We start from the raw sequence: 20,006 nt of genomic DNA, 5'->3' as shown, positions 1-20,006 counted from the left end.
TCCAGTCATTAGTTTACAAGCACCTGAAACAGGCGCGCCTGAAGCTTTGGATATTGCAGATGAACGGGCAGCAGATGACCGCGGACTGACGCTTTTTCCCGGATTTAAAGGATCCCTTTCATTTCCCTCGCTGGATACTTTATGACCGGACGCAATAAGTATCCAATCGATGTTATCTACAGTGATTATTCTCTATTTTTAAGTAGTTACTGGTGGATGTAGATGTGTAAGCGCTGGCGCGGACTGCGTGCGCGGTGGAAATATTATTATCTCCTACATACAATTATCTTTCCCCAGAATAACCCGGCCCGGGGGGCAGACGATTTAATATGGCTCAGTAGCACTAGCACACATGCTGACGTGTGAACAACGCACTGTGTGATTAAATCAGACTCGATCCCGCTAATCTCCCGATATAAATAGAAGCGCCGGGATGCAGTGAAGACTGATTCCTCTAGGAGCATCTCGGATACATCTGAGCATTGGCAGGCCTTCAATCGCAGCACCATGGATTACGCTAAGCAGTTAGTGGCGGCGGAGATTAACGGCGTGTGCTGTGCCAAGAAGTTGGTTGCCAATTGTTTTGACGGGTTCAGTAATTTGACTTTAGAGCCCAAGAAAGTCGCGGTTCAGTGGAGAGACGAGAAGGCGCGGAGCGGAGGGGATGCCTTGGCGGAATTGGAGGAAGCCTATGCAACCATCCTGAGAGGACTGGGGGAAAATCCACAGAGGGAAGGACTGCTAAAGACTCCCCACAGAGCCGCGAAAGCCATGCAATTCTTCACTAAAGGTTATCAGGACAATATTCCGGGTAAGGGTTTGCTTTTAATCTGTACAATTGAAGCCCTGATTTATTTTATGTTTTAAATTGGGTCAGGAGCAAATTAAAGGAGTGAAGCTAGCCATACAAGTTTGACAACAGCCAATAAAGAGATGATATTTCAAAAAAGTATTTCATCCCACCATCTAATTTGGACGTGGAGACTTGACGCTGTTTGAGTTAGGTTTGTGTTACAGAGCGGTTCTTGTCAAGAGTGACACGGCAGACAATGCTAGTGCCATTCATTCATTCCTATAGCGAGGAGCTGGCAATACATTCAAATATCCTAGCTACTGACCCCGTCACGCCCATAGCTGTCTCATCAATGTGTTTGCCAGTGCAGCGGGTGGGGACGGAAGAGAAAATGTAAACACAGATTTTGCAGATGCTCGAGATCCAGGACAGCACACACAAAATGATGGAGGATCTCGGCAGGTCGGGCAGCCTCTATGGGAATAAATAAACAGTCGACGTTTCGCACCGTGACCCTCAGTACGTGTGCAGCCCGAGCTAAGCAGCAGGCGGCAGCGACCTTCTGAGCCTGGGGCTCCGCTGTGGGGAGGGGGGAGAGAAGGTGGGTAGCGGAGGGAGAGAGAGGGCGAAGAGGTGGCTGCGGGAGGAACAGGTGCTAGGACAGCACCGAAGATAGAAGAAGCAAGAAAGCCAGACCAATAATATCGCAATGCCATCTGTAAATATTAAGTTGAAATTCAGAGTGAAATGTACAAAAAAATTAATCTCTCCTCAGAAACGCATTGTGTCTTAGCCACCAAACATTGAAATGTTAGTAAAGCAATTTTATTTTAAACACAGGAAAACTTCAAAATTTATTTTTAAATCAACACCAAGTCTTGCCTTTTAATTTGGAGGAATTTATAGTACAAAAAGCCCTGTGCTACCTGCACAGTAAAATAACCATATTTCATCAATTCTTCCTGCTTTTAGCACCTATTTTTAGCTTTCCATCCACCATTATATAGCTTCGCAAAATCATTCATGCAAAGAAAATATCAACACAAATCTATATATCTCTCAATATCACAACTTTATAGAACATAGAATAGTACAGCACAGTACAGGCCCTTCGGCCCACAATGTTGTGCCGATCCTTGAACCCTGCCTCCCATATAACCTCCCCCCACCTTAAATTCCTCCATATACCTGTCTAGTAGTCTCTTAAATTTCACTAGTGTATCTGTCTCCACCACTGACTCAGAAAGTGCATTCCACGCACGAACCACTCTCTGAGTAAAAAAACCTTCCTCTAATATCCCCCTTGAACTTCCCACCCCTTACCTTAAAGCCATGTCCTCCTGTACTGAGCAGTGGTGCCCTGGAGAAGAGGTGCTGGCGGTCCACTCTATCTATTCCTCTTAATATCTTGTATACCTCTATCATGTCTCCTCTCATCCTCCTTCTCTCCAAAGAGTAAAGCCCCAGCTCCCTTAATCTCTGATCATAATGCATACTCTCTAAACCAGGCAGCATCCTGGTAAGTCTCCTCTGTACCCTTTCCAATGGTTCCACATCCTTCCTATAGTGAGGCGACCAGAACTGGACACAATACTCCAAGTGTGGCCTAACCAGAGTTTTATAGAGCTGCATCATTACCTCATGACTCTTAAACTCTATCCCTTGACTTCTGAAAGCTAACACCCCATAAGCTTTCTTAACTACCCTACCCACCTGTGAGGCAACTTTCAGGGATCTGTGGACATGAACCCCGAGATCCCTCTGCTCCTCCACACTACCAAGTATCCTGCCATTTACTTTGTACTTTGCCTTGGAGTTTGTCCTTCCAAAGTGTACCACCTCACACTTCTCTGGGTTGAACTCCATCTGCCACTTCTCAGCCCACTTCTGCATTCTATCAATGTCTCTCTGCAATCTTCGACAATCCTCTATACTATCCACAACACCACCAACCTTTGTGTCGTCTGCAAACTTGCCAACACTGATGATCATCAGTGTTTCAATGGGCAACACCAAGCCCAACTTTAGTGATCAACAGGTTCATGGTCTGTCATGCTCTGCAACCCCAGTTTGTTTTCAGCAGGAGCGTCTCTTCTGCCTTGCATCTTCCTGTGATTTTCTTTTTTCCCATGTTGAGGTGTATTGTAAGTTCATTCCAGCACCTTCATGTCTCTAATCTATTTTGTAAAAGCAAGCTTGACACTATTTTTCCGGCTATTCTTCTTTGCTTTGTGGTCTAAATTCATTTTTCTACAAAGGTCTATTTTAGGATTTGTAATTTTTAGATCCTCTACCATTCAACTCAATCATTCAATGTAATGTTGTCACAGACATTGATCAAACTTTTTTTCCAATTTAATCCCTGATTTCAGATAATACTGATACTAGCAATCTCAAAATATTTCCTAACAACCATTACTTCCACTTGCAGGGATTGCACAGTTCACAAATTGTTTGCCGGTTTATTTCGTACAGTCATTCCAAGATTCAGCAGGTTTTTGTCATTTTCTACTTTATACTTTATTGTCGCCAAACAATTGATACTAGAACATACAATCATCACAGCGATATTTGATTCTGCTCTCTGTGCTCCTGGCAAATCGATAGTAAATGTTAAAAATTTAAATTATAAATCATAAATAGATAATAGAAAAGGGAAAGTAAGGTAGTGCAAAAAAAAAAACTGAGAGGCAGGTCTGGATATTTGGAGGGTACGGCCCAGATCCGGATCAGGATCCGTTCAGCAGTCTTATCACAGTTGGAAAGAAGCTGTTCCCAAATCTGGCCGTACAAGTCTTCAAGCTCCTGAGCCTTCTCCCGGAGGGAAGAAGGACGAGAAGTATTTTGGCTAGGTGGGTCGTGTCCTTGACTGTCCTGGCAGCACTGCTCTGACAGCATGAAGTGTAAAGTGAGTTCAAGGATGGAAGATTGGTTTTCTATATTTGTTCAAAAGTTCTCACCTTTATGGAACTGTTACTGGCTTCCAAGGTTTCTGTATAAACAGTTACGGGTGCATTAGTGGGCATTCATTTTTCAGTGTTTCAATAACTATATCTTCATTGAAATTTATATGCCAAAACCAAAATGACGAAGGTCACGGCCCTATTTAACAATTGCTGTCAAAGTAATTGTGTCCATGAACCTTTGTGCCTGAAGCCTTCTAAACTGCTGCTAGACATGCTGGTAGCATCTATGGTTGTGTGAAAGATGCCCTATACTTGAAGAGAGCTCAGATTTCAGTGTGTTGACTGAGACCACTAGATGGAGTTAGCACACCACGGCTGTAACACTGCAATGTTGCCTTTAAAAACAAGAGTGTGCACAGGAAGTTAAATCTAACCACTTTTTAAAAAGGCCATGTATTATTATAAGTATATAGTTGGTCAACCAAGATTGATGAACTAATGGATCTCTTTCTGTGCATGATGGTTTTCACATAGGTACGAGCTCAAATGAGTGATGTATCTAATGGTTACTGGGAAGTAGGACCAAAGTTCTTCATCACAACTTTCTTTATGCAATCCTCTGCACGTGCATAATTCTGGAAGTGTACAATGTAGATCTGCCAAATATCAGAACAAGAGGGATTCCACTCTCGAGGTATCCTGTGAACATGGGCAGTAAAATACTGAAGGGCTATGACTGTTGTCCTAGTAATCCTGATTCCTTCATTTTGCAGCAGTCAGTATGGCAAAAACAAGGGAGTGGCAACGGGGCAGTTAAGATAATTCCCTGAAGATGAAAAAGGATCTAGTGCTTTCCTGGCATATATACAAATAAACACTTCTCGGGCTTCCAGCAGGTATAGGTATCGATTTTAACGGACGTTTTGATGGTAAACTCTGCCATCTTCATCAGGGATCATCTCTGATGAAGGTGGCAAAGTTTGTCATAGAAACGTCGGTTAAAATCGACACCTGTATGTGGCTGGAAGGCCAAGGAAAAATTTATTTATCTACTGAGATCCTTGGGCGTATGTCCAACATTCCAACAATAGAAATATTGCTCCAGCACAATCTGAGAGAGAATTATTTCACACAGAGATCATCCATTGTCTATCCATTCTGAGATTGTCTATCCATTCTGAAGGGGCACTTCAACGTGCAGCGAAACAGGTTTATCTGCTGCCTATTGTAGAATTACCACATTATGTTTGCATAGAGCACACAAATCAAATGTCACCGTGTGTCACTACACTCCACAAAATTGTCAACTCAGCTGTTGGAGAGTTTCAACTTTTATTGCCAAAATATTAATGAGATCAAGGAATTTGAAAACAGATCTGTAGGTCTTCATTCTATTGAAAAGTCAGTAAAATTAAATGGTAACTTTTTCTTCACTCAACCCTGGAACATCTGGACAGCAAAGATGCAAACATCAGAGTGCCCTTCATTGACTATAGCTTGGCATTCAATACTATCATCCCTCAAAACTAATCAATAAACTTCAAGACCTTGGCCTCAATACCTCCATGTGTATTGGATCCTCAGTTGCCTCACTTGCAGACCCCAGTCCGTTGGAATTGGCAAAAACATCTACTTCACAATCTCCATCAGTACAAGTGCATGACAAGCCTGTGTGCTTAGCCCCCTGCTCTACACTTGTGACTGTGAGGCTAAGCACATCTCTAATGTTGCATTTGCTGATGACACCACTGTCGTTGGCAGAAGCAAAGGTGGTGAAGAGTCAGTATATAGGAGGGAGATTGAAAATCTGGCTGAGTGGTGCCACAAGAACCTCTTAATGTCAGCAAGACCAAGGAGGTGATTATTGACTTCAGAAGGACAAAACCCGAGGTCCATGAGGAAGTCCTCATCGGGGGATCAGAGGTGGAGAGGGTCAGCAACTTTAAATTCCCCTTTGTTATCATTTCAGAGCACCTGTTCTGCACCCAGCATGTAAGTGCAATTACAAAAAAGCACCACATCACTTCTACTTCCTTCGAAGTTAGTGAAGATTTGGCATGACATCTAAAACTTTGACAAACTTCTATAGATGTGTGGTGGAGAGTATATTGACTGGCTGCATCACATTCTGGTATAGAGACACCAATGCCCGTAATCAGAAGATCCTACAAAAAGCAGTGGATGTGGCCTAGTCCATCACAGGTAAAGTCCTCCCCACCAATGAGCACATCTACATGGAGCATTGTCACAGGAAAGCAGCATCCATCACTAAGAACCCCCACCACCCAGGTCATGGTCTGGTCTCCCTGCTGCTATCAGGAAGCTGATACAGGAGACTCAGGGATTCACACCACCAGATTGTGAAACAGTTATTACCCCTCAACTGTTAGGCTCTTGAACCAAAGGGGGTAACTTTACTCAACATTAGTTAGGGACAGTAAAGATGCCAGGCAGGACACTGAAATGTTCCTCTTGCGGGATGTGGGAAGGCATGGAGACCTCCAGTGTCCCTGACAACTACAACTGCGAGGTGCATCCAGTTGCAGCATTAAGGAGCTGGAACTGGATGAACTCCAGATCATTTGGGAGGCTGAAGGGTTGCTAGATAGGACATATAGAGAGGTAGTTACACCCAAGGTGCAGGACCCAGGAACCTGGGTGACAGTCAGGAAAGGGAAAGGGATTAAGGAGCCAGTGCAGAGTACCCCTCAACAACAGATACATCACTTTCGATGCTGTCATTGGGGTGGGGGGGGGAGTTGTGTGGATTGACCTAACAGAGTAAAGTCACAGTGGCTGGGTCTCTGACACTGTGTGTGTCAAAATGGAAGGCAGGAGAAGAGGCATGCTGTGGTGAGAGGGGATTAGAGGAATGGACAGGAAGGCGAGAATGAGAATCCCAGATGGTATGTTACCTCCCGGGTGCTAAAGTCCGGGATATCTTGGATTGAGTTCTCGGCATTCCTAAGTAGGACGGTGAACAGCTAAAAACCATGAACCATGTTGGTACCAATGACATGGGTAGGACAAGTGACAAGGTTCTGCATAGGGAGTTGGGTGCTAAGTTAAAGGGCAGGACCTCCAGTGCTGTGATCTCAGGATTGCTACGTGCTAGTGAGGCCAGAACTAGGAACATTATACAATTTAGTATGTGGTGAAAGAGTTGGTGTAGGAGGGAGGCATAAGATTTTTGGATCATTGGGCTCTCTACCAGGGAAGGTGGGACCTGTGCAGAAGAGATGGTTTGCACCTGAACTGGAGGGGGTCAAATATCTTCGTGGGAAGGTTTGTCAATGCTGCACAGTGGGGTTTAAGTTAGAGTTGCAGGGTGATGGGAACTTGAGTGCCAGAACAGTTAGTGGAGAGGTTTTGAAGGCAGATCTTGGCAAAACCTCAGACAACGTTAGGAATCTTAAGGTTGAGCATGATACAACTAGTGTCCTGAGCTGTGGATATTTCAATGCAAGATGCATCGTAAGAAAGGCGTATAATAGCGCTGAAAATGAGGTAGCTGGTTTACAAACAGAGGCAATGTATAGTGAGGAGAGGATGTTGATAGGGCAAAATCGCAGTCCACAGGATGAGTTGCAATGTAAAGGGCGGACAAAATTGAAAAGGGTGAATACAGGACTGAAGGTGTTATATTTGAATGCGTGCAGTATATGGAATAAGGTAGATAAACTTGCAGCACAGTTGCAGATTGCCCAGTGTGATGTTGTTCGCATCACTGAATCATGGCTGAAAGATCATAAGTGGGAGCTTAATGTCCAAGGATACACATTGTATTGAACAGATAGGCAGAGGGGGCAGTGTTGCTCTGTTGTTAAAGACTAAAATCAAATCATTGGAAAGAGATGACTTGGGGTCGGAAGGTGTTGAATCATTGTGGATAGAGCTAAGGAACTGCAAGGGTAAAAAGACCCTGATGGGAATTGTATACAGCCCCCCAAACAGTAGTAAGGATGTGGTCTAAAAACTACAATGGGAGATAGAAAATGCATTCCAAAAGGGCAATGGTACAATAGTCATGGGAGACTTCAATTTGGAAAATCAGGCTGGTGCTGGATTCCAGTGGGGGAATTTCCAGTGAGTGCTTGTGAGATGGCTTTTTAGCAGTTGATGGTTGAGCCCACTAGGGGATCAGCTAGTCTGGATTGGGTGTAGGTCAGAGAAATAGAATTGATTAGAGAGCTTAAGAAAAAGAACCCCTGGATGCAAGTAATCATAATATGAATGAATTCACCCTGAAATTTGAGGAAGAAAAGCTAAAGACAGATGTACCAGTATTACAGTGGAGTAAAGGGAATTACAGAGGCACGGGAGGGGAGTTGGCCAGAATTGATTGCAAAAGAATGCTGGCAGGAATGATGGCAGAGCAACAATGGCTGGAATTTCTGGAAGCAATTCGAATGGCACGGGATGTATACATCCCAAAGAGGAAGAAGTGTTCTAAAGCAAAGATGATGCAACCGTGCCGAACAAGAGAAGTCAAACCCAACATAAAAACCAAAGAAAAGGCATATAATAGAGCAAAAATTATGCACTTCGGTAAAAGAAATGAAAGGGTTGACAGTTTTTAAATGGAGAGAAAATACAAAAAACTGAGGACTTGGGAGTCCTTGTGCAGGATTCCCTAAAGGTTAATTTGCAGGTTGAGTCTGTGGTGAGGAAGGCAAATGCAATGTTAGCATTCATTTAAAGAGAACTGGAATAAAAATGCAAGTATGTAATATTGAAACTTTATAAAGCACCGGTGAGGCCTCACTTGGAGTATTGTGAGCAGCTCTGGGGCCTTACCTTAAAACAGATGTGTTGACTTTGGACAGAGTTCAAAGGAGGTTCACGAAAATGACTCCGTGATTAAATGGCTTGTCATATGAAGATCACTTGATGGCTCTGGGCCTGTACTCACTAGAATTCGGAAGAATGAGGGGTGACCTCTTTGAAACCTATTGAATTGTGAAAGGCCTTGATGGAGTGGATCCAGAGAGGATATTTCCTATGGTGATTAATTTTAAGACCAGAGGACACAGCGTCAGAATAGAGGAATGACCTTTCAGAATGGAGTGGTGAATGTGTGGAATTCTTTACCACAGGCAGCTATGGAGGCTCAGTCTTTGTGTATATTTAAGGCAGAGGTTGATAGAGTCCTGCTTGGTCAGGACATGAAGGGATACAGTGTGAAGGCAGGAGATTGTGGCTGAGAGGCAATTTGGATCAGTCATGATGAAATGGTGGGGCAGACTCAATGGGCCAAATGGCCTAATTCTGCTCCTATATCTATAGTCTTATGGTCTTGTATCTTATGGAATTGTTCCTACAACTTAATGAAGTCGCTTTTCTTTTGTATTTGCAGTTTGTTGTCTGCCCTGCTGGCTGCGGTCTTTTTTTCAGTATTATAATTTATGTTTTTTTTTACACCCAATCTCGGGATTTTTTTTGTGTAGGGAAGGGGTTTTGGGGATTGATGTTCCTGTTCAGCTTTTGTTCATGTTTTTGCAGGGAAGTGGAATTTGGGGGTTGATAATCGTGCTGCATTTCTTTTCTTTCTTGGTTTCGTGGCTACCCAGAGAACTGAAGACTTTCAGAGTTGTATATTTTGATAATAAATGAAACTTTGAGACTTAAGCCAGGGGTTCCCAAACTTTTTTTTGCCATTGACCCCCACCATTGACCGAGGGGTCCATGCATCCCAGGTTAGTATCCCCTGCTTTAAGCAAATTACTGGGAGATATCTTCAAGTCACGAAAGATACAATTTCAGCATGAGTTATGGGATGGAGAGTCTGAACAGATGAGATAATACCAGTTAAGTTGGAAGTCTGTGCCTTATCCACCCGAGTTTTTCCAGGACTGTGGTGGGAAATCTAGTAGCACATAGTCCAAGGTATAGGTAGTGCAATCACTCGATCCAGGTGTGATGTTTCCATAAAAGATCGTCTATTGGTGGGTCCTCGGTGGCTGTAGAGAGTGTAAGGAGGCTGATGCCTGGGCAGCCAGCACACGGTTGAACAGATTGGAGTTCGGGCCCAGTGGCACGGAGTGCAAGGTGACTGTGGACCCTTCCTCCACTTTCACTACCATTGTGATGCGACAACATCTTTCACTAGGCCCACCATTGAGGTTTGAGTTGGGTCACTTTTTGTCTGGAACCACCCCTCGACCATACTGCCATGGGTGACCATACCAGGAGCTAAGCACCAGATGGCTAAACTGCAGACCGCATTGTTCTCAGGACCTTCAGAACTAACAGTCCTCTCCGCCATGACAAGGTGATGATCCTTGGAGAAGCTTGAAGAGATACACACAGTGGGGACAGATGAGGCTCCAGAAAGGTTTGAGTTTGCACAGAGAAAATATAAAATTCAAGCCATTAGTGGGCCAGGAGCCAAATTAAGTCTGAGTGTCACTACCTTGGTATAGTATTCGGTGTTTTCCATAACCTAAACATTTCCTGCAAGTTTTATTGAGTAATCACTGTCTGGAGATTGTATGGCTGTATTTCTGGATATCTAAGTTTATTACATTGGACTTCCAGCATCACATTTGCTTCTGTGCAATTGTTGGCCTTAATGATCTGAAATCCATCATTTGGGTTTTCCACTGTGCTGACAGTTCCTGGCAGCATCATATCATGCGAAGTACTTTTCTATTGATCATTCACTTGTATCTCTTTGTTAATTTGATATTTGGTATAACTTTAGGATGTATGAATGCAGGTGATGGCAACGTGCAATTGTATTCCATCATTTTATTGGAATAGATTATCGTTAAGTGTAGGAATAAAATAATGTCTAAATTGAAAGTATTGTTTTTATAGTCTGGTACATGTCATACCTCAAGTAAACTGCCACATTCCCTTAAGCATTTTTTCTCCTAATTACTAAAAACCACAGTAAAATCATCTTTTTGCAGAATATTTCAAATACTTACCTATCTTCTGCTTTCCTTGGCCCCTGATATTTAAAGATCATCACGAGGACTCAAATATTACAGTCATTTATGCAAGTACTGTGCAGTGAGATGAGAACATAATTTTTGTGTGCTAACTTTAATGGATCAAATTTTAACAGTCATGATCTGATCTACATTCAATTTCCAGAGAAGTGCTGTTAAATCCACAATGTATTTTACACTAATAATTTCAGAAGTTTTAAAGGATCTATTTCACAAATATGAAAAGATTTTAAGAATAACAAGCATTAGTAATGACTGAATGTGCTGGAAATGGTCAGTAGTTTACCTAGGAAGAGTAAAACAAAGTTAACATTTCACGTTCTCTAAAGCAGTGGTTCTCGACATCAGCCATATGGTCCCCAGGAGGGCATACTTGACTTTGTAGGGGCCACGAGTTAAGAAAACAAGAAACTGGGGGCCACAGGAGTTTCTGAATGGGCTCCTGATAAGTTTACAGCTTAAATTAAATATTACTGAAATATATAAATAAAATATATATATGTAATTTAGTTGAAACCCTGAATGAAATGATTGGGGAAATATGTTAGATGAGGCAGCATCTAAGGGAGTGCCACATCTGCGCCTGGTGTGTCAAGCTGTGGCTCCTTGGGGACCGGGTCAGGGAACTGGAGATGCAGCTCGATGGCCTTTGTATGGTCAGGGAAACCGAGGAGGTAATAGGGAGGAGCTATAGGAAAGTACTCACACCGGGGACTCAGGAGACAGATAAGTGGCTAACAGTCAGGAGAGGAAAGGGCAAGAGTCAGATACTGGAAAGTACCCCTTAACAGTAAGTACTCCTGTTTGAGTACTGTGTGGGGGGGGGACCTACCTGGGGGAAGTAACAGTGGCCACGCCTCTGGAACAGAGTCTGGCCCTGTGGCTCAGAAGGGTAGGGGAAGGAAGAAGGCAGCAGTAAAAGAGGACTCTATAGTTAGGGGGTCAGACAGGTGATTCTGTGGACGCAGGAAAGAAACACAGATGGTAGTTTGCCTCCCAGGTGCCAGGGTCGGGGATGTTTCTGATCGCGTCCAGGTTATCCTGAAGGTGACAGCCAGAGGTAGTGGTACATATTGGTACCAACGACGTAGGTAGGAAAAGGGAGGAGGTCCTGAAAACAGACGGCAGGGAGTTAGGAAAGAAGTTGAGAAGCAGGACCTCAAAGGTAGTAATCTCGGGATTACTGCCTGTGCCATGTGGCAGTGAGTATAGGAATATAGTGAGGTGGAGGATAAGTGCATGGCTGAGGGATTGGAGTAGGGGGCAGGGATTCAGATTTCTGGATCATTGGGACCTCTTTTGGGACCTCTTTTGCGACAGGCGTGTACAAAAAGGATGGGTTGCACTTGAATCCAAGGGGGACCAATATCCTGGCGGGGAGGTTTGCTAAGGCTATTGGGGAGAGTTTAAACTAGAATTGTTGGAGGGTGGGAACTGAACTGAAGAGACGGAGGAAGGGGCCATTGGCACACAAATTGTGAAAGCTTGGAGACAGTGAGAAAGTGAAGATAGGTAGGTGATAGAGAAGGGATACTCTCAGACCGATGGTTAAAGATGTGTCTATTTTAAGGCAAGAAGCATCATGAACGAGGCAGATAAGATTAGAGTGTGGATTAGTACTTGGAGCTTTGATGTTGTGTCCATTACAGAGACTTCAATGGCTCAGGGGCAGGAATGGTTACTTAGAGTGCCAGGCTTTAGATGTTTCAGAAAGGACAGGAAGGGAGGCAAAAGTGGTGGGAGTGTGGCACTGCTGATCAGAGATAGTGTCATGGCTGCAGAAAAGGAGGAAGACATGGAGGGATTGTCTACGGAGTCTCTGTGGGTAGAAGTTAGGAACAGGAAGAGGTCAATAACTTTACTGGGTGTTTGTAATAGGCCACCCAATAGTACCAAGGAATTCAAGGAGCAGATAGGGAGACAGATTCTGGAAAAGTGTAATAATAACAGGGTTGTCGTGGTGGGAGATTTTAATTTCCTAAATATTGATTGGCATCTCTCTAGAGCAAGGTGGAGTTTGTTAGGTGTATTCAGGAAGGTTTCCTGACACAATAGCTTACAAGAGGAGAGGCTGTACTTGATCTGGTATTAGGAAATGAACCTGGTCAGGTGTCAGGTCTCTCAGTGGGAGAACATTTTGGAGATAGCGATCATAATTCTATCTCCTTTACCACAGCATTGTAGAGGGATAGGAACAGACAAGTTAGAAAAGCATTTAATTGGAGTAAGCGGAAGTATGAAGCTATCAGGCAGGAACTTGGAAACATAAATTGGGAACAGATGTTTTCAGGGAAATGTACGGCAGAAAAACAGCAAATATTCAGGGTATACTGGAACGTACCAATGAGACAGGGAAAGAATGGTAGGGTACAGGAACTATGGTGTACAAAGGCTATTGAAAATCTAGTCAAGAAGAAAAGAAAAGCTTACAAAAGGTTCAAAAACTAGTCAACGATAGAGATCTAGAAGATTATAAGGCTAGCAGGAAGGAGCTTAAGAATGAAATTAGGAGAGCCAGAAGGGGCCTTGAGAAGGCCTTGGCAAGCAGGATTAAAGAAAACCCTAAGGCATTCTATAAGTATGAGAAGAGCAAGAGGATGCTTAATGTCTACTTCAGTATTCACTACGGAAAAGGATCTTGGCGATTGTAGGGATGATTTACAGGGGATTGAAAAGCTTGAACATATAAGAAAGAGGATGTGCTGGAGCTTTTGGAAAGCATCAAGTTGGATAAGTCTTCTGGACCGGATAAGGTGTACCCCAGGCTACTGTGGGAGGCGAGGGAGGAGATTGCTGAGCCTCTGGCAATGATCTTTGCATCATCAATGGGGACGGGAGAGGTTCCGGAGGATTGGAGGGTTGCGGATGTTGTCCCCTTATTTACGAATGGGAGTAGAGATAGCTCAGGAAATTATAGACCAGTGAGTCTTACTTCAGTGGTTGGTAAATTGATGGAAAAATCCTGAGAGGGAGGATTTATGAACATTTGGAGAGGCATAATATGATTAGGAATAGTCACCATGGTTTTGTCAATGGCAGGTCGTGCCTTATGAGCCTGATTGAATTTTTTGAGAATGTGACTGAACACGTTGATGAAGGTAGAGCAGTAGATGTAATAGATATGGATTTCAGCAAGGCATTTGATAAAGTACCACGCAAGGCTCATTGAGAAAGTAAGGAGGCATGGGATCCAAGAGGACCTTGCTTTGTGGATGGAGAATTGGCTTGCTCACAGAAGGCAAAGAGTGGCTGTAGATGAGTCATATTCTGCATGGATGTCAGTGACCAGTGGTGTGCCTCAGGGATCTGTTCAGGGACCCCTTCTCTTCATGATTTTTATAACTGACCTGGATGAGGAAGTGGAGGGATGGATTAGTAAATTTGCTGATGACACAAAAGTTGGGGGTGTTGTGGATAAAGTGGGACATCGATAGGATGCAAAACTGGGCTGAGAAGTGGCAGATGGAGTTCAACCCAGATAAGTGTGAGGTGGTTCATTTTGGTAGGTCAAATATGATGGCAGAATATAGCATTAATGGTAAGACTCTTGGCAGTGTGTAGGTTCAGAGGGATCTTGAGGTTTGAGTCCATAGGACACTCAAAGCTGCTGCACAGGTTGACTGTGTGGTTAAGAAGGCATATGGTGCATTGGCCTTCATCAACCGTGGGATTGAGTTCAAGAGCCGAGAGGTAATGTTACAGCTATATAGGACCCAGGTCAGACCCCACTTGGAGTACTGTGCTCAGTTCTGGTCACCTCACTACAGGAAGGATGTGGAAACCATAGAAAGGGTGCAGAGGAGATTTACATGGATGTTGCCTGGATTGGGGAGCATGCCTTATGAGAACAGGTTGAGTGAACTCGGCCTTTTCTCCTTGGAGTGGCAGAGGATGAGAGGTGACCCGATAGAGGTGTACAAGATGATGAGAGGCATTCATCGTGTGGATATTCAGAAGCTCTTTCCCAGGGCTGCAATAGCTAACACGAGAGGGCACAGTTTTAAGGTGCTTGGAAGTAGGTACAGAGGAGATGTCAGGGTTAAGTTTTTTACACAGAGAGTGGTGAGTGTGTGGAATGGACTACCGTCGACGGTAGGGGAGGTGGATGCAATAGGGTCTTTTAAGAGACTCCTGGATAGGTACATGGAGCTTTGAAAAATAGAAGACTGTGGGTACCCCTAGGTAATTTCTAAAGTAAATAAATGTTCGGCACAGCATTGTGGGCTGAACGGCCTGCATTATGCTGTAGGTTTTCTATGTTTCTAAAACAGCTTAGCCTCTGTGTATGTGTGTAGCTGTGGCATGCCAATTGATATCTGTGCTTCTGCTTGAGCACACACAAATCACTGTTCACACCCTGCAGGGTAGCCCTCAGAGCCCCTCTCTACATCCACCCCCAAATCACTGATTATACAGTGAGCAGGCAGGCATCACCCAGCAGGATACTCTGCAATGTGCTCTACCAGCTGGTGATTATAGATAATTACATGTTAATAGGAACCAGCCTCATCTCTTTCCAACTGAAAGATTGTTGGAAGTTGCCAGGTTTTCCACATCAAAACCTTTATCAGAAGGCAAGTTAAATGGAAAGCCTCACATGGCCGTATTGTAGTAATCTAATTAAACCAGTTTTGAATATAACGAACAAACTGAGGGCTGGATGGGGCTGTCTGCAGCAAGGCCAATAAGCAAGTTTGCAGCAGGAGCTGGTTACGTTTGTCTTCCATTGACCCATCCTTGTTATAATACCTATAAAACATGACATCACAGCTGCAGTTACTACAATGGGGTCATCTGCCCCAAACAACTAAACTGCAGAGAGGCAAGAACGCGTGACGTCTGCTACTGCACCACCATCTACCACTTCAACTTCCATTAAATCCCTGATACTTGTCATATTTTGGAAGGAACTTCAATTCACTTCTTTTGGTGAGTACAAGCTCTTAATTGTCACATAGAATTTGCATATGCAGTAGCATTTTTAAAAATATTTGGCTAGAAGTTAAATTATTTCTAATTTTAAAGTTCAATATTTTTAACAAGTACTGCCTAAATGTCTTGTTTTATGTTTACATCTATATTCCAATGCTGATACTTTTCCACTTGTAATTATATTTGTTGTAATTATTTTACTAATTTTCTATAGAGCCCACTCACACAATTGTATTGTTGTTACTGTTTGTTTATTTAATATATATATAATTTAAAAAACTATATCTGATTACCCATGGCTACTGCAGCAAAGGAAAATGTTAGCAATATTCCATTGAGTGCCTTGCCTATGGTTTTTTTCCATCCCCGCAGAACAAAAAGATGTCTAATTTGTAAGACTGCACTATCAAATTAAAACATGCGGCCATGTAAGCTGAGGAGGAAATAAAGCATCCAAGTCAGAGCTTTGAAATTATTTTATTTTTCATATACATCAGTAGTGTTATATTTAACTCATAATAACACCTAAAACCTGTTCAAATGTAAATATTGACTATATATTAGAATAGTCACTACAGTTGACCAAAAAACCTTCAGCAATTAACGGAGACTATGGAGGGTAGGGGCTACAGAGGTAAATGAAAGTCACTGGTCCATGAGCATAAAAAGTTTGAGAACCACTGCTCTGAAGGGTGGATGTCATGAGATGTTCATTGTTTCTCTCACCATAGTTGCTGCTTCATCTTCCAACTATTTCTATCATTTTGTTTTTAATATTTCAAACATTGCAGCACTTTGATTTTTTTGAATAATGTAACTAAATACTGAAAAACATTTTGTTTTTTCAATGAAATTTGTTTCTGATTTTATGTATTTGTTTTTGCATAGAATAGTTCTAATTGTCATTTAAGTAACTTATTTATCTTTAAATAGAAATTAAATTTAATTATTCAAATATAAGTGTAAATCAAAACTTGTATTTCAAATGGTGGCAATAAGTTTCCTTCAAACTTAGTTGAAAACAAATTGGCTTTGAATTTACTCTAGGGCTGCAAAGGGGCATTTATTAATTGTGCTACAACAGGCTAACAAGCTTGTTACTGCATTTTTAAATGTAGTAATACCTCAAGCCCACAGTCTCCACTCTACTGACTCATCCTTACACAGAGATATCTTTCAACTGATTGTTACATCAGTGTAGAGTTCAAAGGCTATATTGGGCAATATGAAGCCAGGAATATTTATGAACAAAGTCTGAGGGTGGGAGAAGGAATTTTTAAAAAGTTAGCTACTGCCAGCTGTAAGTGGTGGTCCAACCTGCATTCACTACTAGTGAAGCAGCCATTGTCATCGACTGGGTAATCAATGCTTGAGTGTTGAGAAGGCCATAGGGTTTGGTAATTTGGGTGAGGGTTCAAAAAGCCACGTGTTTATCTGAGGACAGCCTTAACTTCATCCAACTTTTGAAATATTTGTACGGTTGAAGCTGCACTGTTGAATCTCAAATGAAATGGTGCAAATAAACTTGGATGATTTAATGTGGCATTGAGGAGCATTGTTGAGGCCCTGGCAAAGTTTTTTTTTGACATTATTGGCTGTGATAGTATATTGGAGAGTGAGTGAGGGGTGATGTTTGAAATGTATGCACAGTGTAAAGTTGAGGCCGTCACATTGGTGTTCAGGTGGCTGGTCATGAATTCAGTAATTACGGGGTAGACACTTGAGCCCTATTGAGTGAGGCTGATGTTCTGGAGCATGTTGATATTAAGGGAGAGGAGGTGTTGGAGTTGTTAAAATACATTAGGATGGATAAGTCCCTGGGGCCTGACGGAATATTCCCCAGGCTGCTCCACGAGGCGAGAGAAGAGATTGCTGAGCCTCTGGCTAAGATCTTTATGTCCTCGTTGTCCACGGGAATGGTACCGGAGGATTGGAGGGAGGCGAATGTTGTCCCCTTGTTCAAAAAAGGTAGTGGGGATAGTCTGGATAGTTATAGACCAGTGAGCCTTACGTCTGTGGTGGGAAAGCTGTTGGAAAAGGTTCTTAGAGATAGGATCCATGGGCATTTGGAGAATCATGGTCTGTTCAGGGACAGTCAGCATGGCTTTGTGAAGGGCAGATCGTGTCTAACAAGCCTGATAGAGTTCTTTGAGGAGGTGACCAGGCATATAGATGAGGGTAGTGCAGTGGATGTGATCTATATGGATTTTAGTAAGGCATTTGACAAGGTTCCACACGGTAGGCTTATTCAGAAAGTCAGAAGGCATGGGATCCAGGGAAGTTTGGCCAGGTGGATTCAAAATTGGCTTGCCTGCAGAAGGCAGAGGGTAGTGGTGGAGGGAGTACATTCAGATTGGAGGATTGTGACTCGTGGTGTCCCACAAGGATCTGTTCTGGGACCTCTACTTTTCGTGATTTTTATTAACGACCTGGATATGGGGGTAGAAGGGTGGGTTGGCAAGTTTGCAGATGACACAAAGGTTGGTGGTGTTGTAGATAGTGTAGAGGATTGTCAAAGATTGCAGAGAGACATTGATAGGATGCAGAAGTGGGCTGAGAACTGGCAGATGGAGTTCAACCCGGAGAAGTGTGAGGTGGTACACTTTGGAAGGACAAACTCCAAGGCAGAGTACAAAGTAAATGGCAGGATACTTGGTAGTGTGGAGGAGCAGAGGGATCTCGGGGTACATGTCCACAGACCCCTGAAAGTTGCCTCACAGGTGGGTAGGGTAGTTAAGAAAGCTTATGGGGTGTTAGCTTTCATAAGTCGAGGGATAGAGTTTAAGAGTTGCGATGTAATGATGCAGCTCTATAAAACTCTGGTTAGGCCACACTTGGAGTACTGTGTCCAGTTCTGGTCACCTCACTATAGGAAGGATGTGGAAGCATTGGAAAGGGTACAGAGGAGATTTACCAGGATGCTGCCTGGTTTAGAGAGTATGCATTATGATCAGAGATTAAGGGAGCTAGGGCTTTACTCTTTGGAGAGAAGGAGGATGAGAGGAGACATGATAGAGGTGTACAAGATAATAAGAGGAATAGATAGAGTGGACCACCAGCACCTCTTCCCCAGGGCACCACTGCTCAATACAAGAGGACATGGCTTTAAGGTAAGGGGTGGGAAGTTCAAGGGGGATATTAGAGGAAGGTTTTTAACTGAGAGAGTGGTTGGTGCGTGGAATGCACTGCCTGAGTCAGTGGTGGAGGCAGATACACTAGTGAAGTTTAAGAGACTACTAGACAGGTATATGGAGGAAATTAAGGTGGGGGCTTATATGGGAGGCAGGGTTTGAGGGTTGGCACAACACTGTGGGCCGAAGGGCCTGTACTGTGCTGTTCTATTCTATGTTCTATGTTCTATTGCCACTCCAGCCTGCCTAGGATATCCTTAGAGGCACCACTTCAACTGTGTGGAAGCACATCTTCCAGGTGCATTGGAAGCCACCTTCTACTGCTGGGCTATAGGTAGTAAAATCACCCCAACATGAATGAGAGCCTCAGAAGTTGCAACAGGATGTGTTAGACACTTAGAGGAGCCTGTAATGAAAATTGCAGGCTTCAAAATCCATATGAGATGTCCTGAATTTCTATTTGTCTCATTTTTTTTTCATAGAAATGGGATTCTTCAGTATACAATGTTTTGCTATGGAATCCCACTACTTGGTGTCTGCCTTTAAAATGAATAACTATTAATATTGTCAGTAATTATCGATCACAATGGACATATCACTGTTTCGTGATAAACTAAATACAGACTCATTTCTTCAGTTCATTGTTGTACTGAGCTGATATATCAGACCCAAAAGACCCAAGCCAATTCAAGCATCCAGGAGATGTGATAATAAGTGTACAAGCACAACAAAGTAACTTGAGTCTAATTTATTATCATTAAATAGAAAATACAAATAAATGACACAAAATACTATGTAGTAAGCTACAAAGATTTCAGGGGTCATGATTTGTAGTCTCCACTTGATGGTGCTGCAATCAGGCGACTTGATTAGCAGATAAACTCTGAATTCCAACTCATGAAATCACCCTGGGTCCGTCCTAGGTAGCAATGATCACGATTCCTCTGTCTAGACAAAGTCCCAAGAACCGAGCGAAAGGTGCCTCAAAAATAGGAGTTCAATCCACAAGTTTAGCCAGACACACAGAGATAGATAAACTCTTTGGTCTTTTATTCTCATGCTATTGGTGCCTTGAGGCCAAGAAACAATCTAGCCACTATTAACAAACATTTAACAAATCTACAATGTTTAACTTGTGCAGACACTGTGAGCTCACCAAGAGTTAAAGTGCCAGTTGGAATTGTTCAGACTTTCATCTAATATTTTTACAAAATTTAACACACAACAGCACGATTTTCTGACAACAATCTGGAACAGATTTCTAATGTGGCAACTATAGTAGTAATAT

General features: G+C 42.9%; 1 protein-coding gene across 1 annotated transcript in view; it reads left to right on the top strand.

The window, feature by feature from the left end:
• Window positions 1–376: 376 nt before the first annotated feature.
• Window positions 377–20,006, top strand: part of gch2 (GTP cyclohydrolase 2) — a 45,873-nt gene continuing 26,243 nt past the window's right edge. Inside the window, exon 1 of the mRNA XM_072267047.1 lies at window positions 377–811. Within this exon, the coding sequence (XP_072123148.1) occupies window positions 508–811 (304 nt within the window). The 5' untranslated portion in view covers window positions 377–507. The remainder of the gene's footprint in view (window positions 812–20,006) is intronic.

Source organism: Mobula birostris, chromosome 8 (genome assembly GCF_030028105.1).
Source record: "Mobula birostris isolate sMobBir1 chromosome 8, sMobBir1.hap1, whole genome shotgun sequence".
NCBI classification, from domain to species: Eukaryota; Metazoa; Chordata; class Chondrichthyes; order Myliobatiformes; family Myliobatidae; genus Mobula; species Mobula birostris.
This window is presented reverse-complemented; position numbering and strand designations above follow the sequence as displayed.